Source organism: Pongo pygmaeus, chromosome X, assembly GCF_028885625.2.
Source record: "Pongo pygmaeus isolate AG05252 chromosome X, NHGRI_mPonPyg2-v2.0_pri, whole genome shotgun sequence".
In the NCBI taxonomy this organism is placed as follows: Eukaryota; Metazoa; Chordata; class Mammalia; order Primates; family Hominidae; genus Pongo; species Pongo pygmaeus.
In genome coordinates, this window is record NC_072396.2 from 128,908,814 (window position 1) to 128,935,037 (window position 26,224).

General features: G+C 36.6%; 1 protein-coding gene across 2 annotated transcripts in view; it reads right to left on the reverse strand.

The window, feature by feature from the left end:
- The window catches only part of TENM1 (teneurin transmembrane protein 1), a 498,370-nt gene that overhangs the window by 250,937 nt on the left and 221,209 nt on the right, over positions 1–26,224 (reverse strand). For both annotated transcript variants that reach the window (XM_063659976.1, XM_054472526.2), the window contains exons 7-9: positions 24,085–24,186; positions 22,519–22,713; positions 19,378–19,578 (exon numbers count right to left, since the gene is read on the reverse strand). In XM_063659976.1, the coding sequence (XP_063516046.1) occupies positions 19,378–19,578; positions 22,519–22,713; positions 24,085–24,186 (498 nt within the window). The remainder of the gene's footprint in view (positions 1–19,377; positions 19,579–22,518; positions 22,714–24,084; positions 24,187–26,224) is intronic.

Genomic DNA, 26,224 nt, shown 5'->3' on the forward strand with positions numbered 1-26,224 from the left:
TTGGATGTATGTGTGTTCGTGTATTCACTTGAATTTGTGATAGTGTGTTTGACTGTATGAATATGCAAGTGTGAATCTTTCTGTTTTAAATACATGCTTGGAGATCAAATGTTATTTGTACTTTTATTTAGGCAGTCATTAGAGTGTGCTCTAAGAATTACTTTACTAACCTCAGAATAAAATGAGGGAAATGAAGCACCTCCCAACTGTATCTATAATACATCTATAAGATATTTGCGTTAAACACACACACACAATTTATACCTTGCTTGAAATTTGCAGGGAAAAAATAGCTATATTCGAAATCTGCACCTGGTAATATCAGTTTAATAGATGTAAATCAGCTGCCAAAGTTGGGAAACCTTCCTTCCTCATTGCCTTTTAAAAACATTTTTGATTACTTTATTCTCTCAGAATTCTTCATTCACAGTGACACATGCCACTGTCACAGCGATTGAGGATACTTTGGGATTAATATTTAAAAGACTATAATTATCATCTGTTTTCGCCCCAGACCACCCTTGAAGTTGCAGAGAGCACTAGGCACATTTCTGGAAAGAGCCTGATGCTCCTTCATTGATACAACATTTTCCTTTTGTTGGTTAAAACATGCTGCTCTAGAAGGTAGAGGCAAAGCCCTGTGGGCCAAAGCTACCATGTAATAAGTGCCAGGTTCAGGGCTAGAATCTTTGCGTACATTATCTCATTTAATCTTCACTACAACCTTGCAAGACAGTGTTAGTACCAGTTTTCAGAGGAGGTGCTGTGGCTCAGAGAAGTTAAATGAGTTGCTTAAGGTCATGTAGCTAATTAGGAGAGAGGCTGGTATCAATTTTGAGTTTGTCTCACTCCAACACTGTATTCTTTGAATTACGCCATGCTGAAAGGTATGACCTTTCTAGTATTTATGTCTTCCCTCACTGGGAATGGGGTTTCTTTGCCTGCCTGCTACTCTCTGCCCCTCAATTGTCTTCTCTAACAATGCCTAAAAACTTGATTGATGTCAAGTTCAAATCTACTTTAGAGTCAATATATCCAATTTATGAATCATACTTCCGATGTTAAGATTCACTATGTACTTATTTTAGACTATATTGGCTTGGTTAAAAACTCACTACTGTCTGTGTAATAGATACTATTTGCTCAATAACTATTATGTGCCAGAGGTTTTACACATATTACACCCATTTTACAGCTATGGACAATGAAGGTTCAAGAGGTTAGGTAATTTGCTTAATGATACAGAAGCAGAACCAATAAAGTCTACATCCCTGCTGACAGTCCTGTATAAGCTTCTTTGGTTAGATCTGGGTAGGTCAATAAATCTAATGGAGCCTCAGTTTCTTCATTTATAAAATGGGGATAATGGTACTCTCACTGCAGGAGTTATAAGGATGAGGCAATATACATAAAATGTCTAGAACATATTAGATAGTTAATACATGATAGCTATTATCTGAGCCATTATTGTTAATGATGAGTATGGGTTTTAGCATTAAATAAACTTGGCTTCAAAAGCTTTGCCTCCTACTGGCTGTTTGATTGAAAGCTGCTGAATTTCTCTAAGTTTTCATTTCCTCATCTACAAAATGAAGGTAGCATTTTACAGCACCTTTTCCTAAAGTATACTCCAAAGAACACTGCTATCTGCACACTATATTGAAAAATGTGAGGTGATAACTGGGTTTCCTGATCAAAGATCCATGGGAAACTCTGGTAAACAGATTTCCTTATACAGGGCTTTTTTTAGTATCTACAATATGGGAATGTGCTTTGTAAATTTCGAATTTCCAAGTGGGGAGCTAACATACGCAGTGTTTTTCCCTTTCATTATACTATAAAAATGCATTCTTGTTTTTCTATAATATCTTGCAATAAAAGGATTATATAGAAGATACTTCGGAAAGACTGATTTGTCCCAAAGATTAAATGGATAATATTTGTAAAGCACATATATAGTAAGAGCTCAATAAATGCAACAGTATTATTATTATAATTACCATAATCATCACTACAATCATTAAGAAGGAATTAGAAAGAATAAGTTTAAGAGGTCTACTATGCATCATGGTGACTACACTTAATAACAATACATTATATAATTGAAAATTGCTAAGAGTAAATTTTAAGTGTTCGCATGAAAAAACAAAATAAGTGTGTGACTGTATTAGTCCATTCTCACACTGCTATACTTGAGATTGGGTAATTTATAAACAAAAGAGGTTGAATTAGCTCACAGTTCTGCAGGCTGTACAGGAAGAATAGTGGCTTCTGCTTCTGGGGAGGCCTCGGGAAACTTACAATCATGGCAGAAGGCAAAGGGGGAGGAAGGTGTCTCACATGGTGGAAGCAGGAGCAAGAGAGAGGGAGGGGAGAAAGGCTGCACACTTTTAAACAACCAGATCTCATGAGAACTCACTATCACAAGAGCAGCATCAAGGGGATCATGCTAAACCATTCATGAGAAATCCAACCCCATGATTAGAGAAGCTCCATCAACCAGGCCCCACTTCAAACACTGGGGACTGCAATTCTACATGAGATTTGGTGGGGACGCAGATCCAAACCATATCAGTGAGGTAATACCTATGTTCAACAGCTTGATTTAACCATTCCACAATGTATATATATGTCAAAATATCATATTGTATACCATAAATATATACAATTTTTTACTTGTCAATTAAAAAATAAAATTTAAAAAGCCTACCAGAGTGCAGATGATCTGAGTGAAGAAAAGCATGTCTAATACACCCCTAGGAGTAGGGGTCTACAAACTCTACAACCAGAGGATTTCCTTTGCCAGATTAGGGCGAGCTACTCCAATGGAGGTAGAAGCTTCAGCAGACAACCTACCACATAATTCCATTAATGTATGTATTTATTAAAATAGATTTTTTAGAGTCACCAAAAGTTTCTTTGATAATTAAGATTTTTTTGAAACTCCTCAGGTTGGAATTTCACAGGCAAGCACTCTTATTGTATTGCACTTTCTGATTGGTTTTAATGTTCTCATACGATCTTGTTTTTAGCACAGATATCTTCGCGTGTATGAGTTTTGTCTCTTTCCCTCTCCACTTATCTAAGAAACAACAGCCACCATAAAACTTGACAGATGTCAGGTGGACTGCTGCTGAATGCCTGACTCATACAACTGGATGATCTTCCTTTTGGTCCTGATTCAGTTTCCCAGCAATCTGGAAATGATTTGCCTTTGTTCTTGTATATCTCCTGCCAAGGTGCACATAGTTTGCTTAGATATATGGTCCTTTTAAAATCATCTTTAAACTTTTATCCATTACCTGCTCCTTATGGTAGAGTTAATCATTCCTTGGGAGCTGAATTTCAGAATGCTGGTGGATCCTATTTCTTTCTACCAGAAGTCTTAAGGGACTGTGTGAGTTGCTTTCCCATGAAGCAGTGTTTTAGAGGGAGATGCAATAACCCAAAAGGAAAATTCCTCACACAAATAAAAATGTATTTATACACCAACCCTGCTGATACTGAATAGTAGGATGTGGGATAAATCTGTAAGAAACTTTGTCTGTATCTAGCCTGGTGGCAAACATTATAGATTTTACTTGCTGCATAGGACTATTGACTAGGATTAGATTCTCCTCTCTAACTACCCATCGTTAAGATGGATATTCTGAAAAAGGTAGACATTAATCATTTCTTCACTATTTTGATCCTTGGTATAGCTGTTCCAGAGCTATGTTTGCATTTACATTTTGATTTACTATGTAAGGAGGCTGAGAGGTGGTGATGGACTGAGAGGCTTTCACACACTGTGGGCATTCCATTGACTCCCAAGAACCATTTCAACCCTGCCCTCATGTGCCTTAAGTGAGGGGCAGCTCCCACTATGAATGAATTGATGCTAATTAAAATGGATATATGCACTCTGTCCTACTGTCATAGTATCTGGTTTGATAAGAATGGTGGGCAGAGAAAAACAAACAAAAAAATTCTGGCCAAGTTAATGTGGTGACTAGCAAGAATAAATTTAGAAAAGGCCATTTGGATTTTATCAGAGTCAAGTCTATATATGAAAAGCTTATTGCTAAGTAAAATCTCAGATTTATTATGACCTCGTGGGAAAATTTGAATTTGGCCGTTGCATCCCCTAAAAAGGCCACGCTCCGTGGCAGTTACACAAGGTATGGATTTGGAGAATGAGGTCATGGCAGCTCAGATGCCAACTGACAGCTTGGTGATCCTGAGCCACCTCTGTCCATGTCCCTTATACAGCACACATGATTTTTTAACCACACAAGCTAAATAAAGCATCAGAGGAAGATTTCATGGTGGGAGAACTATTCAAAGACTATTCTAAATGATAAACTCTAATCCTTACCAGTTTGTTTATAGTTATTATCTCCATAGGTCTTCTGGCTGGCTGGACCCAGAGTGTGTCTAACTCATTTTACGACATTAAAATTCTACTCTCTCCAAGTTACAAACCTATTACTTTATTAGACATTTCATCTAAAGCATATGATGGCTTCCTTCTTGAGAAACTGAAAGCCTGAGTTTCCCCAGCCTATATTCTATATAAGAAACAGGTTATCGTTAGGTATTTAATTATTCCACTGTCGTTTCATATTTGTATTCTTTATCATCTTGTGTAGAGCTCTGAGTATTAACAACTTGATGCTCCTCCTGTCTTAGGAAATATAAATATATTTATTCTTTTATATTTCCTGGATACGATTTTATTGTCATAAACTAGAAGTAGATTTAAAATGGTTATCCTTGCTGTCTTATTATTGCCAAAAAGGATTGTTAGTCAGTTACATTAGGACTCAAATAATCATTTTTGGTAGACCTTCTCCATATTTAATCTACTTTGTCAATAATTTCATACTGCAAGTTAACTTGTTTAGTTACCTTGGTGTTGGAATAGAATCAGTTTAATTTGGAATATATATGTAGTTATGTTTTCCAGGCTAAACTTGATACTGCCATATCCTAAAGCACTGCTGCCCAATAGAAATATAATGTGAGCCTTAAGTGCAAGCCACATATATTATTTAAAGTTTTCTAGTAGCCACATTAAAAAGTAAAACAAAATTATTTAGTAAAAATTATTAAAATTAATTTAAATAATATATTTTATTTAGCCCAATATATCCAAAATATCATTTCATAATGTAATCAATATAAAAATTAATAAGGAGATATTTTAATTAATCTTCCATACAAGTCTTGAAGAGGAGCTAAAGGAGAAGTATTTCATTTGTTTCAATGAAAAGAAAAGTTTTATTTTAATTGAGCTATGAGTTTGTCTATCTTGAGGACACTGTGAGTTACATAATTGATCATTTTTCCCTCTTGTGTTGGTTAAGAGGGAGTTAGAAAGCTACAGTACAATTAGACATTACTTAGCTATGCACATGACTTCCTTAAATAAAGATTACATTTCTCAGTTCCTTTACAGCTAGGTGTTTTCACATGACTAAGTTATCGATCAATAAAATGTAAGTGAATGTTTCTGGCAGTAGCTTCAGTGAGGTCTTCTTAAAAGAAAGTAGAGAAGTCCCTTTGCCTCATCATTTCTTCATTTTGCCTATAGTGAGGATGTAATAGCTAGAGCACTGGCTCCCACTGTGTACTATAAGGATAAGGGCTCCATCCTAGAAATATTACAGTGGTGAGCTGGAAGAAGCTTTCTTTCTGAAGTCACCATACAAGCCCTGGACTGCCTGCCTCTAGATTTCTTTTGCCTAAAATAAAATAATACTTTTATCTTGTTTATCTCTTTTTTCCCCCTTGGGGAGGTATTTCCAATCACTGAACTATAATCTTAGTTGACACATCAGGAATGTAAATTTTCCTTGAATGTGATTTTATAATAAATAGCATGGCTCAAAGTAAAGGTAGTGAAGAGGCAGAATAGCTACTTGTTAGCTGACTTTCCAGTAAAACATATATCTGTATTCTGCAAACACAAGAAACAATACCATTTGGATAGTGACAAAAGAACATAAAGACTTTAGAGTAGAAAGAATTTTCATACTCCTTCAAATTAATTCAGCTTTACAGTGTTTAAAGATGAATTTCTTTGAGATTTATCATCTACTAATTTATCTTCTACTTAGAAAAGATTTGTCTTTGAAATGTGTCTTTACATTGAGAATTGACATACAATGCCACCAATAGCTACAATGTATCATTATAATTTAGTGCCCACTATGGGAAAAGCATCATGCTATGTGTTGCACATATGTTATCTCATTTAACCCCTACAACTATATTACAAAATATTAATTATTTCCCTATTTTACAGGAGAGGCTCAGAGAATCCAAGCAACTTACTCAAGGCAATACAGTAACTTGGAAACAGGCCTGGGATTTGAGTTCATTTCTGTCTGAATTTTTCCATGCTGAATCTCTGACAACTTTTATAACTTTCTGATAGTCAAGAAAAAGGTCCCAGGATCCTTCCCCATATATATGCTCATTGCCAACTTTCTAGAGATTCAGTGGAACTGTTGACAATGGGTAGAATCTGTTAAATTTATAGAAGGCTCTCTGAATGGTATATTGGATAAAAGATCTAAACCAGAAATCACAATACTTGTTTTTCATACTAACTACGTGCCTAATGAGCTATATGACTGTCCATAAGTCATCCGACCTTTCTGGAACTCAGTTTCCTCATCTATAAAAGGAATGGGCAGAACTAGGTGACATCTAAAATCTCATCTATTGTCAATATTCTATGATTATGACAAGTCTGTCAAAAAAAGAAATGAACAAAAAGAAGACCATTGGAAAAGAAAGTAGGAAATCGTATTTAGAGTGCCTTAACTTTCATTGCTTGATATGCAGAATTCCATTTAAAAAATGAATGAACCTTCAATATCTTTCTTGATAAAAAAGAAAAAAAATGAATGAACCTAGCAGAGAAGTGTGGGAAGCTTATTTTGATTGTTGAAACTACTTATTCTTGACTCCACTATTAACCTCACAGACTTTGACTGCTATGGTTCCTGAAATGTCTTTTGAGCAATATTTCTTAGAACATTCTTTGCTAGCATGGAATAAGCTCTTCTAGTTTTGTGGAACTGGATCTAATATTGTTACCCATATCTTAGTAGACTACATTCTTAATTTTACTGGAACTTAAGTTGTTTGATCCACTTAGAGTAAAAATGCTAATTACTAAAGATGAATTGAAATGTGAATTTAGGTTACAAATAGTTTGCAGATGTGTAAATTGAGACCCATAGTGGTTCACATGCCCAAGATTATATGGAAAGTCAGAGCTGTGCCAGGACATGGGTCATCTGCTGATTTGAGTGACCCAGAGATTTCATGAGGGTCCAGAGTGAGCAAAAGTTTTTAGCTACCTTGGGCCTGTGCAAGATTAGGGATATATATTGGGATATATATCCAATCTGGAAGAAAATGTGTGTTGCAGAGACAGAGTAAAAGAAAATGATCTGTCTTAGGCTTGGGTCTATGAGGATGTTAAATATCAAGCCTCCTCTGAGACCTCATGGCCACTAGCCAGGTTTCATGTGGGTTTAGGGTTCATATTTGTACTCTTTATTTGGCCTAAAAAATTGCAACATAGTATTTTAAAGTTTACGCTAATTTGTAGTGTAGGCAGGTTTCTGATAGAAACAAATGTAAATCCTCACCAGAAGAATACTTTCTTCATACAGGACTTAGATTTCCAACCTGTTTGAGCTCACAATTTAAAAAAGCCAAAAACAAGAATGCAATTAATATCCAAGAGTTCACAGAAGTAACAAACCATAGACCCACATCCACAAAGACTTCATATGCTGTATTTATCAGATACTGTATATAAAATAACCATGTTTCATGTAACCAAAAACACAATTAAGAAGCAAAAAATTACCCAAAATAATGAGGCAAATTTTTTAAAAAAACTAAGTAAATATTTTAGAAACAAAAAGTAATCATTGAAATGAAAAATTAATAAAAGGGTTAAACATTACAATAAGCATAGCTAAAGAGAGATTTAGTGAGCTAGAAGATAAATATGGAGAAACTGATTACAAGATAACAAAGGGAAACAAAGAGATAGTAAGTAAGAAAAAAGAGTAAAGGACATGGAGGCTAGAATGGAATGGACAGTCTAAGGGAACTTCCAAAAGGATACCAAAATGGGGAAAATCAAGATTCAAAGAGATAAGGACTGAAATTTTTCTATAATTTATGTGAGACATGGGTTCTTATATTCAAGAAGCTCAGCAAGTCCCAAGTAGGATAAAAATAATGAATCTGGCTGGATGCAGTGGCTTGTGCCTGTAATCCCAGCACTTTGGGAGGCTGAGGCAGCCAGATCACAAGGTCAGGAGTTCGAGACCAGTCTGGCCAACATAGTGAAACCCCATCTGTACTAAAAATACAAAAAAATTAGCCAGGTATGGTGGCATGTGCCTGTAATCCCAGCTACTTGGGAGGCTGAGGCAGGAGAATCACGTGAACCTGGGAGGCGAAGGTTGCAGTGAGCTGAGATCAAGCCATTGCACTTCAGCCTGGGTGACAGTATGAGACTGCCTCAAAAAAAAAAAAAAAAAAATCCATACTGATTTTTTTTTTTTTTTTTTGACAGAGTCTTGCTCTGTCACCCAGGTTGGAGTGCAGTGGCACAATCTCGGCTCACTGCAACCTCTGCCTCCCGGGTTCAAGCAATTCTCCTGCCTCAGCTTCCCGAGTAGCTGGGATTATAGGCGCATGCCACCACACTCAGCTAATTTTTGTATTTTCAGTAGAGACAGGGTTTCACCATGTTGATCAGGCTGGTCTCGAACTCCTGACCTCATGATCTGCTCGCCTTGGCTTCCCAAAGTGCTAGGGTTACAGGCATGAGCCACTGCGCCCAGCCCATACTGATCTTTAAGAAAGGATATTGGGGTGTGAATTCTACCAGTGGCCTCAACTCTGAAGCATACACAATAAAGTAACTTGCCCTGCCTCTCAAAGTAAAGGAGTTCATTCAACTCTAATATGAAGAAACTATTACTTACCCTACTTATACTGTGTGGGTGTTATGAGACTAACAGAAACATTTTTGCTAGGATACTGGAAATTTGGTAGCTGGGGTACAAGTCAAGTTCTTTATAGCAGACTCAACTACCCATTCAGAGTCTCTATGAGCCTGACCTTAACAAGTTTCTAAGTTAAAATTTATTGTCCTCACTCTTTACTGAAGAACTAATTTATGTCCTTCCCATCCCACTTCTCCTTCTCTCTAATGATTCAGGGAAATATATATGTAAATCAAATCTCTGGAACAGTCCTGTAGGTATTTTGTATCATCAAAGCTCAATATGCAATCCAAACTCTAATAATGACCCTGGATCATGGCCATAATGATGAAATAAAAAAAAAAAACACTGGTATGTATTTGGAGAAAAAAATAAAACAATCAGATAAATGCAGGATATTTTTATTACAGGAATAGTATCATTCAGCTTATTTGGGGTAAGCATATGGGGTATTCTTCTATATCTCCAATCACCTGATTTTGGAACACAGGATTGGGACAATTTATTCTGATCCTTCCCCATGGCCACTAATTTTTGCACAATTGAATTATGGCTTCCTTCAACCTCTCTCAGCCATCTCCACCATAGAGCCTTTCTACTTTATCCTCCCCTGTCAGAGAATTTCCATGGCAGCAGGGCAAGCTGTAGTGGTAGACACTTTCTCCATAGGATCTCTCATATACAGGGACAGACACACCTTGTAAATACTTCCTTTTGGGATCTGTCATCACTTCGTATAGCTAAAAATGAATTGAGAAAAATGACAAATAGCCAATGAATCTAGAATTCAGAATAAGAGTTGAAGGAAGGGGAATAATGAAACACAAGATTTACCTGTTTTCTTTTGACATTTCCATTGGTCTGTCCAAATGGATTCTTACTGTACTGTACTTTATGTAAACAAACACGCACTCAGGCTTACTTACATTTTCTTGCTTCACAATTGCCATCTTATTTAAACATATGTCTCTGGTTTGAAAAATAGTTTTAAAGCTTTAATGTCTTGGAACAGTTAGTAGAGTTAGCTCAGATTTATAGAGAGGCAGCTGCAAACTTACCTTTTACTTCAAACTTGTCAAATTGTCAAAAGTTTCACTATATATTGCATTGTTGCCTGCTAATAATGGTATAACATGTGTGGTTTTATTGTCTCAGAACAAAAATGTAAAAGATGTCTTTTGAAAACATTTGATATTTAATGTGCTTTAAATTGCCTTACAATCTTAAATTACTATATATATATATAAAATTATAAAATCTTATGGCCATTAAATGAACTTTTGTATAAAGATAAAGAATTTTTGGATCTGAGACTATTTTGCGGTTCAATTTCTACTTTCATTTGGGCCAAAAAAGGCCTGGGGTGACAAATCATCTCTGAGTCGAATGTATGGCTATGATACCACTATAATAGTGTGATTTTTTTTCCATTTCATATCTACCTCCCAAAGATATTCCTGTAGATTCAGTCTTACACACTTAATTTGACTTGGAATTGTCTTAAGGATGCTTTTGAATTGTATTTCTAGTGCCACCAATGAATTTCATTTACTTCAATAATCTAGAGTTAATGTTTTAATCTCACTGTAATGTTAATGAAATAGCTACCATGTTTTATGCAGATGCTTGTTTTATTTAACCAATCAAATCAGAGTCACCTTAATGTTTATCTTTTATTTTTTTACTGAGTAGAAAAAGAATTATTTTAAAATAAATGTGAGCACAGGTTGTCATACTTTGAATATCAAGATGAAAAAAATGAAGCCTGCATATGAATTAGGCATAAGCTTTTTGTCTTTTATCCACTAAAAAGCACTATAAACCCTCCTATCATATTTCTGTGACTACCTATATTTCAACTTTTTTCTTGCCCCATACGATCTGCAGAAATGAACCTTAAGTCCAGGGAACTTGTAGCATTATGATAATATTAACATTATTGCTATAACTAATAGAAACTTTTTTTTTTCTAAGAACTCAGTTACTATTTCTAAGAAACCCAGGTGTGTGTCCAAAGCTGCAGAGAAGAATGTACCTGCAATCCTAGGTTCCTAATATGGTGACATTAACTGTCTCTTTTTCTACTGAAGATGCTAAATTCTAGATACCTTATATGTGAGTGGACTTTTCCCCTCAGTGGCATGATGAATAGCTCCATAGTTATTCTCATGGTGCGTGCATTACATTTTGAACAAAGATTCTTTAACAAATGGCATGTATGAGCCTGCTGTAACTGTTATGTGTAAAGGAAAAAAAAACGCTGTGTACACATGAATCATTTCATAAGACCTAATAAATGCCTAGAAATTGCAGGAAAGTGATGCATTACATGTGCTAGACACGTAGAGTCATGTGAAAAATCTTTTGATTATTGGCACTTTCAATAAACGGGAGAACTAATAATGTTTTTAAAGCATATGGTACTTGTATAATCAAGGAAAGTTTCCTCAGCAACAACAATTACATAAACCTCTTACAACCTCCTCCTCTAATTATCTGTTTTATTAGTAGATGCATATCATCATCCATTAGGGAACACTTCCAAACATAATGAGACATTGTTATAATGAAGATATACACACATACACATGTTTATGTGTGTGTGTATGTGTATCTCCATACATAAAGGGAAATCCTCAAATAACATAGTCTATATATCAAAATGTGGATGTCCTTATAATGAAAACAAAGCTATTTACAGTTAATAAACTCAAGAGAGTTTATGAACTAAATCTATGAACCATTCATAATCAGTGTCAATAGTTCAATATACAGTATTAAGAATCATAGATCTCAGTGTTGGAAAAGACCTCATGGGCCATTTTGCTAATCTTCCACTATTTCACAAATGAGGTGGCTAAGACTAAAAGAAATTAAGTTATTCACGGTCACTGTGTGTGAATACATGCACACCCACACATATACTGATATCTTTCTGATGGGCAAGGTGGACACATGTCATAGGATAGTGTAAAAAGAAATATCCTTATAACAAAGCCTTCTGACATGTTAAGGAACTAACCTTCCTTAGAAGGGGCACATCATGATAATACCTTATATGATTTCTGCTGAATAGCGAATAGTATGTTCAAAAGAACCTCAAGGCCTAATGCTTCACATCTCTCCAGCTGATTAACCCACTTCTAAGATACAGCATAATAAGAGAGGATTGTAGTAGAGAAAGGACAAGAGTTGGCCTCTCTATTAAATGCTTACCACTTATAAATTTTGCTGTCAGTTATTTGCAAGTAGTGATAGAGGGAGTGGTTCAAAGGAGGTTTCATCAAGAAGAGAGTAGTACAAAGTTCTAAACTGCTTTTATGCTCCCTTTCAAAGACTATGTGACCAGGAGAAGTCAGATTTTACAAAAGGAATATAGCGGATACATTGTACAATGCTGATCTCAGAGGCTAGGGCCAATACCCTTAGAATAGGCTAAATGTATTACTGAGATTTCATGATAAGGAGTTATGTTTTCAGGGAGCATGATTTGACCTGTGGTATATCCAAATCTAAAGCATATTATAACAAGCTTCTATTGTATTCCTCTTCAGGTATTTTTAAAGAATGAGTCAACCTTTGTGAAGTGTCGTGAGGCCATCAGGTTAAAGAAGCCTATATCAAATATCATTTTAGAGCTGTTAACAATACTCAATGTTCCTAGAAATACAGACTGAAAATAATCAGTAAACCATTCACTATAGTCCCCCTGGTATCACAGCAGCACAGTTAACATGCTAACAGCTAAGCTTCATGTGCTTAGTGGAAGAAAATAATCAATGGCAAAGAGCATATCCACCTTTGAAATGACATGATCCATTATAAGAATCAGATGTTAAATTGCTTCCTGTACTGAGCACACTCAATTAAAAGTCTGCACAGTGAGATCATCTTGATGGTTAAATATGCTCTGTGGGAACAACCTTTATGGAGCTTAAAAATCACAGAAGGACTATTCCTACCATGACACTGGAGATTTGGAAGGCATTTCCTTCCCTTATTTTTCAATCTGCTAGTTTTATTAGGAAGCCTTTTGCCTGAGAGGCTGCTGAGTTTTGGGTCATACCTATCCACCCTTTTGCTTCTGTGAACAAGGGATGATTCTAGTGATCTTTTTTCTTTGTGGTCCAGAATGGATGAATGTGGCTTTGGTCCAGACCTCTGTACAAAAATGTGTCATTTATGTACTTGGTATTTGATGTCCTTTATCTCCTTTTCAGCAAACTAATCTATTCACCTGAGTTCTGTCTCCTTGTCTAACTTTTCCTTCTTCCTTTGGCAGGAATAGGGCCTGAGGGCTGAAAAGAATGCTAGACATTACATAAAATCAGCAGACCTGGTTTCTTCTGGCAGGTTTGCAATTAGCCAGGTCTATGACCTTGGACCAATTATTTAACCTTTCTGGTTCTCAGTTTCTTCATGTTTCAAAAACTCATACATTTCTTGTTCATTTTTTACCATCTGTCTCTCCCTGACAGACTGCAAGCTCCATTAGTGCAGGAATCTTCGTTTTCTTCACTGATATATCCCAAAAGTGTAGCAGATGGCACAAAGAAGATATTCAATGAAAATTTGTTTAATAGATGAATATTTCACAACTCAGTTAGTAGTGTTACCATTCCTACAGTCTCCCAATACAGAAATCATGGAGTCAGTGAAAATTCCTGTCTCCCCTTATACCCACATAGTCACCAAGTGCTATTTTCTTTTTTCTTTTCTTTTCTTTCTTTCTTTTTTTTTTTTTTGAGACGGAGTTTCACTCTTGTTGCCCAGGCTGGAGTGCAGTGGCGTGATCTCAGCTCACTGCAACCTCCGCCTCCCTGGTTCAAGTGATTCTCCTGCCTCAGCCTCCCGAGTAGATGGGACTATGGGTGCACTCCACCATGCCTGGCTAATTTTTGTATTTTTAGTAGAGACGGGGTTTCACCATGTTGGCCAGGCTGGTCTCGATTTCTTAACCTCGTGATGCACCTGCCTTGGCCTCCCAAAGTGCTGGGATTACAGGTGTGAGCCACTGCGCCTGGCCTCAAGTGCTATTTTCTAACCCCTCTCATGTCTGTCCTTTCCTTTCCATCTACACTTAAATTCCCTTATATCAAGTTTGCATCATTTTTTTGACTATATTCTCCAAACCATTTACAGAATGACTTTGCTAAAATGCAAGCATGGTCATGACAGTACCCTCTTTAAACACCTTAAATGGCTTTCCTATTGTCCTCAGGGTCAAGTCCAAGCTCCTAGGCATGGCATACAGAGACCTTCATGATCTGTGGTCTTTTGTGATCACTTCCTCAACCATCAGTAAATATTAAAGACTCTTTGCACATTGTATCTCTCTCTCTATCTTTTAGCATTTAGTGCAAGGTATTTTCATCTTTATTCACATTTGCCTCCCCAACTATAGATGTTTCATCCTTCTTTGTATACTATTGCCTCACATGCTGTCGGAGACATAATAGGGGCTCAGGCTCAAGAAATGTTAGGCAAATAAACAAGTAAATGAGGAGGTTTTGACTAGTGCAGTAGTTCTCACACTGTGAGGCAAACTGCTTAACTTCTCTGTGCCCCAGTGCATTAAAATCCATAGGGATGCTGAGGTGGACGGAAGAGGAACATTTAATGAACATTGAATCAGATATCTACACTTTTTTCCAGGTCTAATATTCTATAGGGCTATCATTTTTTCCCCTCATCATTTCATTTGTTTTGGTGGGTAAGGGTTGTTTGGGGTGAGAAAGGAGTGGGGTAGGGTTTAGGGTACTTCATCTGGAAGAAAGAGAAGGAGAGGGCAACATACAGCCATGTTCATAATTACCCTTTTCCTCCCCTTCTGTGATTTTCTTCTTGGCCAACAGGACTAGTGCATGTCTTTGTGTGTTAGGGAATAGGAATGGGCAGGGAAAGAGAAACTCTCAGTACATTGAATTTAATGTTAACTCAATGGAAATACAAATATTTGAATTTATACAACTGGAGAGTAGTACAATACCAGGAATTTTATCTAATTCTGAGGCATCAGGAAGGGCACATAAAGGTGAGTGATCTGAGGGAGCAATTATATGATTCAGAATCACTGTTTGATCAATATGTATTTATTAAATCATATATAAAGAGGCAAGCGTTTGACTCACTGTAAAGCACCCTACCATAGTAAAGACATTAACGTTGGTGTTCTCTAGGGTTCTGATTTTCTTCATTCTCATTTTCCACACTCTCCCTGGACAGTAGCTTGCATTCCTGTGGTCCCAACTATGTTCCAAATATTTGTATCTAGCTCAGGATTCTTCTCTAATTTCATTCTTGACTATCAACCCCTCGCTGGCCATATGCAAGCGGGATCTTCTGCAGATGCCTACAACACAGCATGTCCACAACTGAGCTCACCATAGCTAGCCCCTCTGCCCCAAACCTACTTTTCGGCCTATGTCTTTTCTGTCTCAGTTGGCAGCACTTACTTTTACCTAGTCATCCAAAGCAGTTACCCTGTCTCTTTTCTCTACATCTACCATGGTCATTCCTCTCTAGTCTGTTTCCACCTCACCATTCTCACAACTACAGCTTCAATTCAGGCCCTTCTCACCATCATGCTCCTTGACTACTCCAATAATCACATTGCACATGTCTCTTAGTTCCTTATATCATTCAGCTACAATTGGTCTTCTCAGTGGTCTATCTCAAAGGCGGTTTGTTTTAAATCACTCAATGCTTTCCTATTGCGTCAAGAAGAAATGCCAATTCCTCAGCATAGTGTGTAAATAAAACTCCCTATTTTCTGGCCCCTGCTCATCTCACCAGTTTTATCTCCTTCTGCACTCCTAGGCTATAGCTGTACCCAATGGCTTGCAAGTCCCCAAATGTGTCATTTAGATTCATAGCTCTATTTCTTTGTTTAAACTGCTCCTTCTGCCTGAAATGTACATTCCTCTCTTGTCCATGTGATAAACATGCAATCATCATTCTGGTGTTAATTCAAATATTAAGACTTCTACAAAGCCTTACCTGACTGTAAGGCTTCTTCTCACAAAAATAGTCTACTGCTCCCTCCTTTGTGCTCTGTGACACCGGGCCCTGGACATGGTCCAACAATGATACATTTTTATACGTGGTGAGTTAGATAATAAATTTTAGAGGACAGTGCAGTATAGTGGTGAAATGTATGAACTGTGAAGCCAGAAGATATATGATTGTCTTTGGGCAAGATATTTCACCTCTCAGTGCCTCGGTTTCCTCATCTGTAAAGTAGGCATGATTATCATACTTACAGAGTTGTTATCAGTGAGTTAATATAGGTACAATGCTTACAATAGTGACTAATACATAATAATTATTATGTGTTTGCTATAATAATAATAACATTAATATTATCATTTTTAACTTAAAGCTCTAAGCCATGATAGTGTATCTGAAACATGGAAGGATGGAAAGTATTCAATAACATTTAGTAAGTAAATTAATAATCAAGTTAGGTCCCTACTGTACAGTCTCATAATACCCAGAAACTTTCCCTTTGTAACCTTTTTCTAACTTGTTCAATGTCTCTCTGACTAAACTGTAGGATCCATTTGTGCAAGGACCACATCCACCTTGTTCACTACTATAACCCTAGCATCAAGTACCATGACAAGCACTTAGCAGGCACATATATATTTGTTAGACATAAAGGTTATATGTGTATATAAGGATATAGATATGTACGGTCTTTAAGATTTTCATTTTAGTTATTATTAGATTGCCTTTAGCATTTTGATCATTTTCTGAAATTCTAAAATGTATTCCTCTTTCCTGTATTACGTCTATGTGAGGCAACAAAATTTCAGTGAAGTATAATTAGAATTGCAGTGAATTATTATGCTAAAATTAATTGACAAATGGGATCTAATTAAACTAAAGAGCTTCTGCACAGCAAAAAAAACTACCATCAGAGTGAACAGGCAACCTATAAAATGGGAGAAAATTTTCGCAACCTACTCATCTGACAAAGGGCTAATATCCAGAATCTACAATGAACTCAAACAAATTTACAAGAAAAAAACAAACAACCCCATCAAAAAGTGGGCAAAGGACATGAACAGACACTTATCAAAAGAAGACATTTATGCAGCCAGAAAACACATGAAAAAATGCTCACCATCACTGGCCATCAGAGAAATGCAAATCAAAACCACAATGAGATACCATCTCACACCAGTTAGAATGGTGATCATTAAAAAGTCAGGAAACGACAGGTGCTGGAGAGGATGTGGAGAAATAGGAACACTTTTACACTGTTGGTGGGACTGTAAACTAATTCAACCATTGTGGAAGTCAGTGTGGCGATTCCTCAGGGATCTAGAACTAGAAATTCCATTTGACCCAGCGATCCCATTACTGGGTATATACCCAAAGGACTATAAATCATGCTGCTATGAAGACACGTGCACACGTATGTTTATTGCAGCACTATTCACAATAGCAAAGACTCGGAACCAACCCAAATATCCATCAGTGATAGACTGGATTAAGAAAATGTGGCACATATACACCATGGAATACTATGCAGCCATAAAAAAGGACAAGTTCATGTCCTTTGTAGGGACATGGATGAAGCTGGAAACCATCATTCTCAGCAAACTATCGCAAGGACAAAAAACCAAACACCGCATGTTCTCACTCATAGGTAGGAATTGAACAATGAGAACACATGGACACAGGAAGGGGAACATCACACTCTGGGGACTGTTGTGGGGCGGGGGGAGGGGGGAGGGATAGCTTTAGGAGATATACCTAATGCTAAATGAGGAGTTAATGGGTGCAGCACACCAACATGGCACATGTATACATATGTAACTAACCTGCACATTGTGCACATGTACCCTAAAACTTAAAGTGTAATAATAATAAAATAAAATAAAATAAAAACAGAGAAATTCTCCTCTTTCCTTACAGTGTAGGATCACAGACTTTTCAGCTCATGAGCTAATCCAGTGGTACAAAAAGTCCTTCCTGCTTACCACGTCATTTTACATCTTTAACAAAATTCATAGGCAGAGGCTTTCTAAGAGTTACCACTTATTAATTCTACTTATTTAATGAGTACATGGTTTGAAGAAAAATGGTATAAAGAATAACTTGTTATTTTTAGTGCTTATAATTCAGGTGAAAAGACAAGCCATGTGCACACATATCTACATCACAATGTTTTCTGTGCTCTTTAGCAATGTGCATGGTAAGATTTCAGGGGATCCTGGCCCGTGCAGTGGCTCATGCCTTTAATCCTGCCACTTTGGGAGGCCAAGGCAGGCGGATCACGAGGTCAGGAGATCGAGACCATCCTGGCTAACATGGTGAAACCCCGTCTCTACTAAAAATACAAAAAAATTAGCCTGGCATGGAGTCACACGCCTGTAGTCCCAGCTACTCGGGAGGCTGAGGCAGGAGAATCACTTGAACCTGGGAGATGGAGGTTGCAGTGAGCCGAGATCGCGCCACTGCACTCCAGCCTGGGTGACAGAGCGAGAATCCATCTCAAAAAAAAAAAAAAAAAAAAAAAAAATCAGCGGATCCCTGTTGATGTGATCAAGAAACATTTTACGGAATGGCTAAAATTATAGTTGGTCTTGGTGGACGGGCTGGATTGGATTTCACTAGGTGGAACTACAATAGCATCTCATGAGGAGGAAAAGGCATGGAGAAAAGTATAAAAATATGGTTCATTAAGGGTAAGGAGAGCACATAGATTACTTTGGCAAAGAAAGGATTTATGCAGGAAGCAAAAATAGAAGATAGGCTGGAGAAAGATTTTTGGAATAGTTTGTGGTAGGCTTTTGATCGTAGACTAGGATACTTGAAGTTTATCTACAGATAATGGGAAACTATAGAAGATGCTAGAGTAGGGAATGAAAAAAGGAAAGCAAAGTTGTAGGAATAGCAATTGAGTGGCAATATAGCAATATGTAAAATGGGATAGAGTTCCTGGGCTAAGTTGTGCTTTTAAGTGATGGGACACCCAGTAGAAATATTTCACAGACGGTTGGAAATGCCAGATTATTTGAGTTTGGGAGAGATATAATTTGAAATAATATGCATAGAACTGACAATAGGAGACTTGGGAATGTATTAATTAACTGTAGGAGAATACAAAATAACGACAGAAATTCAAGTACAGACCTACAATGAAAAACAAGATGAAAAAAATAGGTAACAGCGTGCTGTAAATAAAAATGCAGTAAAATACTAACCTAGGACATACCTGGAAACCTCTTGTGACTTACAAAGGTGTACAGATCACATTTTAAGAAGCACTACCTTAAGGAAGGAACAGTTAGAACTTAAGAGTAGAGGAAGGAGAAGGAAATTAACTCCACTACACCTGTTGAGCAGTCAGATCCTGTCCACTTGGGATCACAGCTGCATACTCCAGTGTCCAGAAGAAAAGTTCCGTGTCCTGAGCACTGCTCTTGACATACAGGAAGTGGTGTTTCACAGTTAACTCCTCCCCAGCCAGTAGAACAGTGACATTCTCCTTTTACACAGATGCCATGGTTGGAACACATTGGGTCTAGGCAGTCCTCTGAAGGCACAAAAAAGTTGGGGGGGAGGGGTGATTAACAGTGAACAGGTATGGCCAACATACCTTAGTATGATGAAACGGAGATTACATTGATTTCCTAGTTTTATATCATCAATGCTGCTTTACTTAGGCAATAAAATGACTCATGCAAACACTCTATCCAAACCATATTATTAACACTTCAAAATATGGTGGGGTATCATAATGGTTGCAACCTAAATTTAGAAGGAGAAGGAAACCACACATGTGCTGTGTGAAACTGTGAACAGTGTGCAGTACTCCCACACAAATAAGTGGGTGGAGTACTGTGGGCCTTCAAGAGGGATTGCTCAGCTTTGCAAAAAAGCCCAAGAATTTTTGCTAAGTCATTCCTTATCCTTTCTGAAAATGGAAGCATAGCTCCCAGAGAAGACTTTTACTTGATATGTCTAGAGTTTATATAAATTTTTGAAATTTGGATTATTCAAGGTATTGGGTAAGGTGAATGCTGTTGCATGAAATAATAAAATTCACATCAATTTATTATAATCTCTTATTTATTCCTTAAAAGTACTGAAAATGTAATATTTAAAACTTAATTTTCGTTTCTTCATGGCTTCTCCTTCTATGAGAACACGGTTTTTCAGTGTCTTAGAATATCACAGACCCAATTCCATTTGTCTCTGATTCTGTGAGTCTGGAAATTTTTGTATACATTCTAACAAATGTGTATACTGTTTTAGAGGTAGGTTCTTATGCTTGCCTGGGGGAAAAATTGTTTTGTGCTTTTAACTAGTAACCATTCCATGGGAAATAGAAAGGTTGATTTCCAAATTTCTAGTTTTTCCATACAAATAAAATGAGACTAAAATAACTAATCGTAATGAGGACGTATGATTTGAATTACTTTTCCAGCAATGCAAATAGACTGTGACAACCTGCCTGCATTTCCAAGACTGCCTAGTTTTAGGGTGTGGCTTGGGTCTGTGGAACAGAGTAAGTCTAACTAAGCACTATTATAATTGGTGTTATTGCCACTATAATTAGCCCAAGATCTTGGAGTCGTTAGCACAATAATTTATTATCTGAGCTAATAAGCAAATAAATACCAGAAGGTACATCTAATTTGATTCATGATTTGAAGAGAGAGGGAAAGTCCAAAGTATAGAATCTGTTTTCAGAAGGAGGCCATTTTGTTATATTAAAGAATAATAATTTTAATAAAGTAGTATTTAACTTAATATAGCCTATTTTATTAAGAAGCCTGCTTCAATGTATTCATGGAAGTCATATTTAAATCATTCATGTCATATTTAATTTAGAAGCACAAAATCATATGGCTAAAGGGGCCAGGCAGGTGGCATACAGGAAGGAAATGGGCCATATGGAAGAAAAAAAGGGTGCGTTGGGAGCAAACTGAAAGCAAATGTCCTTTTAAAAAGAACTGCTGCTACTTGGCTCCAGTTGATTGCCACCACGTAGCAATGTGGGCCCAGGGTCACCAGATTTTCTAGTGTTTAAAGAAGCCAGAAATAGGAATTTTCATATGGCACTTCTCTATTTTTAAATTTTGGCAAATAAGTCACATTAAACAACAGCAACAACAGAAACACAGTGTGAGCCAAACAAAACCCATTCAGAGGCCTGGTTCAGCCTGTGGGCTCCTGCTGCAAAGTCTGACTTAAAACATCTTTTTTTCTATTGCATTGGAAAAATTTATACCATTAAATGTACTGAGCATTATTCCTTAATATCTTGGTTATTCTACAGATATTCTTAGTGACCCTGGAGAAGACTAATTTAAGTGAACTCTTTTTTAAACTGCTTACAAAATTTAAATTAGAGGGATCTAAATTAATTAGATTACATGTTTTTCTTGGTAATTTGTAGATGTGATAGTATTTTTTTTACTAACACTGTGTGGGTCTATATAGCATCTGAATTTACAACTTAAATATAATTATTTCATTTGGATCACCATAAAAACATTTTGCGAAAGTAACTCAGAAACTCCAGTGCCTTGTCTAGGCCAAATGCCATTTATTGGAGCAGATATAATTGTCACACCAAAATTCTACTATTGCTAATGGGAGGTGAAAAGCTAGTCTTGCTTGTTCATGGAGTGGAATGAGATTAAACCCTTTAGAATGCTGTGTAATAGTCTTAATGAGCCATCTTTAAAAAGCAATTATTGTGCATTTTCAGCAGCCTGTTTCCCGAACAACAGTTATGATGAGACCATCTCCCATGGTAATGGTTCAATATTATTTCTGAAATCAGTCTTGTTTGAGGAATGTAGCATGAAAAATGCCTGATTACTAGTAAACTTATTTTCCAGTGTGTCTCTTTAAATGATAAAACTTGCCATTTCAAAATTTTGGGGGGATAAAGACTCCTTTGGGGTGAATTTAATATAAAGGCATGGCTTTGAAACTCATTAGTAGTAAGCCTGCTTCCTTAGGCATGGAGGTCAAGTTTCAGCATTAGGTATGTAAAAATAAATAATATAAAGCAATAATAGTAATGGTAATTACAAATCACTCCCAAAGAAAACATTTGCAAAATGGCTGCAAACGTGCATATATTATTATTTTTATTATGTGCTTTAAAGTGAGATGTAGCATAATGCATTCTGTAATAATGAAAGCATATGAGTTAACACCTAAAATCATCAATATGGACATTCTCAAGCTATAAAATAGTGAGAGAAATTAGGGATGTACAATACTATTTTTCATTATTGCTCTGAAAGTGTCACAGATACAGCCTCATGTATAACATTAGAATCTGTCAGAAGAGACAAGAGCCCCGCTGACCCAAACCCTCTGCTGCATGCACTAAGATGCTGAGCATTCATTGTTTGCAAAGGCCACTTGCATCTCTACTAGGAGAACAGAATGACACCTTGGACAACTGAGTGAGAGAAAAGCCTGAAGCAATAGATTAAAATGGGATTCTGACCTTCCTCGCATATTTCTCCTTTGTATCCTGGCACACAGATGCAGACTCCCATGATGCAGGTGCCGTGGCCAAAGCATGTTGGATCAATGCATTGTTCTTCTGGAACGTCGCACTCTGGCCCCTTCCAGCCATGCCGGCAGACACAGTGTCCTTTCTCGTATTCTCCATTCCCACCACACAGCACAGGGCAGGAATCTGAAGGTTGGCAAATGAACTTGTAATGTTCTCATAATACTTTCAAAGTCTCCAAAGAGCAATTCTCTATTGATTTTCGTATTTCAGGCAAAAAATTGTACTATTTCTGTCTTACCCTTTATTAAATAGGCACATGTTCATGATTACAAACAGAATTTTCCTCTTATGGGAGTGAAATAAAGGTAAATTAAAAATATCCTGAGTGGAGAAATTATTTCAAGTACTTGCATTTGATCTCACCCTACTCTTAAACTGTTATTGTTATTATTTTAAGCTAGGATTATTCTTTCTTATATTTTTCTTCCTCAGGGAGATGTGTGTTTACTTTTAGGAAGCAAAATCTGAAAATTTAAAAAGCAATAAATAAAGTTATTAATGTTTTAAAGTATTATCTTTAAAAAGTTGTGTAATTAAATAGATTTCTTTTGGACAGATGTCTGTTCCTATAACACATTGTGCAGACCTTTATTAGAATGCTAATTCTGCTTTGTCATTGTTAGTCTCTGTATTAAAACTATGCACTTTTTGAGGACAAGGCCTGTATTTTTTGTCTTATCGATTTTTTAATACCAACCATCACCTCCACACTCAACCCCCACCTCCTCAAGATCTATCATGGTGCTGGGAACCTAGCAAGTGTTTTAGAATTCTCTACTGAATTGAATTTAATAGAAAGAAACTAAGTGTCTGAGAAACCTGATATTAAAATATTAGCAGACTGGGAACTTTAAGAATACAGTGAAAATGAGCAGAAAACATCTCTAAAATAATAACTGTAAGTCTATGGGAAAACATGATGTGATTTACCTAAAGCTTTTCAAAAATTAAACTATGGGCAAGTCCAAGAAGAGTGAAGTTTGCTAAGTTTGACTTCTGACTTTCCAGTCTTTACTTTGTAGGCTCCTTACTCATTTGGTGATAACCCACTCCTTCCACATACATTGGTGTGTATAAGCAGTTATCAACTTAGTTCACTTTTAAAGTCAGCTCATTATGAATTAGTTTGTGAAGGAAATACAAGCATCACGTAGTGACTGGTCAGACAACCTATGTACAAATCCCAGCTGTTAGGTAACCCTGGTTAAGTCACTTAAACTCTCTGGCATTGCTTCTTTGCCCATAAAAATTGGATAATAGCAGACCTATCTCATAGAGCTACTGTAGGAAGTTGGAATTAAAAGACGGAACACAAAGTGTTTAGAACAGTGCCTGCCAGAGTAAGTGCTCAGCTTTTGGCAGCAGCCGTAGGGAACACTGCTGGTGTTGCTGTCACCACTACTAATGTTACTTACTATTACTATTACTACTAATTCTGGGTTATGAAATCACATCTATTTTCCTAAACCAATCAGAATAACAGAGCAACATTACCTCTAGCACAGTCAGGTCCAAGGAATCCTGGGAAACAATGACAATGGCCAGAGATACACTCTCCATTTCCATTGCAATTGGTTGAACAGTCATCCATTATTTCTAGTAATACAGAGAAAAAGATAAAAAATGAACGAATCTCCAGGCTGTAGAGTCTTTATTTTTTTTTAAGTTGCAGGAACTCTGGACCTATGACAATTTTGCCCTTTGCTCTTTGTGGAGCACTTACTACTCAAAATCACATACAAAGACATCTGTAAGATGTCACATGCAGTACAAAATTATAAAAAGGGCCCTGGGTTTGCTGAATTGGCTAATCAAGAGTGGAACTAAAAAACATCATTATCTCTAAAGTACATGAATGTTCTAGTTGAATTGTACTCTTAAGAGACATTCATGATAAAGCTAAAAAATGTACCAGGATTACAGGCCATTTCTCAAAAGCAAAATAGGCTTTAAAATGTAACACAGATGACTAAGTCTACTGTTTATTTTTCAAATTTAGGTTTTAGCAAATAAAGTTTCTTCTCTAGCAACTTATTTAATCTACTATTTTGACAGCTTAAATATGATATTCAGTATTTCATTTTCATTAATAAGTGACAATGGAAGGCTTTTAAAGTAAGTGTTCATATTAAATTCACCACCACTAAAAGCATTAGAACCTAAGTATTCTGTTGAGAAATGCTTTCTGAACTGTAAATGCTTATCAGTTTTCTGCCACTAATTTCCTTTCAATCCATTCTTAGAGAAGAATAGATTTCAGATGAATTGAGATGGCTTTGAAGGTACCGATAGGTGGTTCTGGTGACATAAATATGTACCGTGCAACAGAACTTTTATAAGACTTATGGTAACTTCTCTGAAAATCTATAATATTATACAAATGTCAGTCTCTCTGACAATGAGGTGAAAAAATGTTTGTATTTTAAAATTGTGTTTGAGCACAATAATGATCAAATTCTAAGTCTGAACTATTATGGTACCTATGCTTTATTCTCGCAGGGTTTTTTTTTTTTGTGGTGTGTGTGTGTGTTTGTGTGTGTTTTATCTTCTCCTCATTACACCTTTCTATAAATTTCTCATATTCAGCATTCTTGGACTCTGAGTTTAGTGTTCTGGCCTATTAAACTCACACTTTTCTTGTGTACCATTTTTTCCCTTTTCAATCCAAATTACCTGCTTCACCAAGTTTCACTGGGATAAGCTATTTCTGATTAGAAGGAGAGATTCTAGGCGGTGGTCCTGATATCTTCCACTGAACAATAAGAGTGAGAATTTATAATGAGGGTCGAGAAATAGCATTTCTACAACTGTGGCCTATGGATTACTTGTATCAGTAGATCACCTGGAGAACTTAAAATGGAGATGCCTGTGTTTCAACTCTAGATCTACCAAACCTGCTTCAGAGGAATGCAGCCCAGTCATCTACATTCTGACAATCACCACATGAGAACATTGAGAACCAATGCTTTAAATAGTAAACTTCCACAGTTAGACAACTTTGTTCTAAATGTTGCATTTTTGCCTTGAGAAGAATAAAAACAAGAAAAAGAAAGAGGTATCTAGTCCATTTGGGGGATTCTTAAAAGCTGAGAATGAATCCAGTGGCTGAATAACCACCCTATTATCAATTGAAGATATTATTTGTCTAACCACTATGTGAACACATGCCTTTTGCGGGTTTATGCCAGTCTGGTCCCTCATCACAGTGTTAGAAAACTCAACTGGATAAGCAAATGACACCTGACATTCACTTAACCACACCTGGGCTGACTGAAATGTAGCATTCAGCAAAGAGCCAACTATTTTTAACTCATTAAAACACTAGTTATCATCAGAAAATCACTAATTTACTTAACAAGTAGTTATGAAAAGGCATAAAGAGACTTTTTATCATTCAGAGATGGAACAATTATTTATCTGTTCTCTACTTATCTAGCTTCCTTGTACCAAGCAGTAGTGCCACTTTTTAAATCTACATTTGAATTTCCTCCGTGCTGGATGGTTAGTAGAAGGCCATAGAGGAAGCTTTCAAAAATAAATATAGTTGAATTTAATTTCATACCAGATCCTATTGGAAACCTTATGGAAGCAGTCTTGTGGGAATGTAGCTCTTCTGGAAAAAATGTTTAATAAA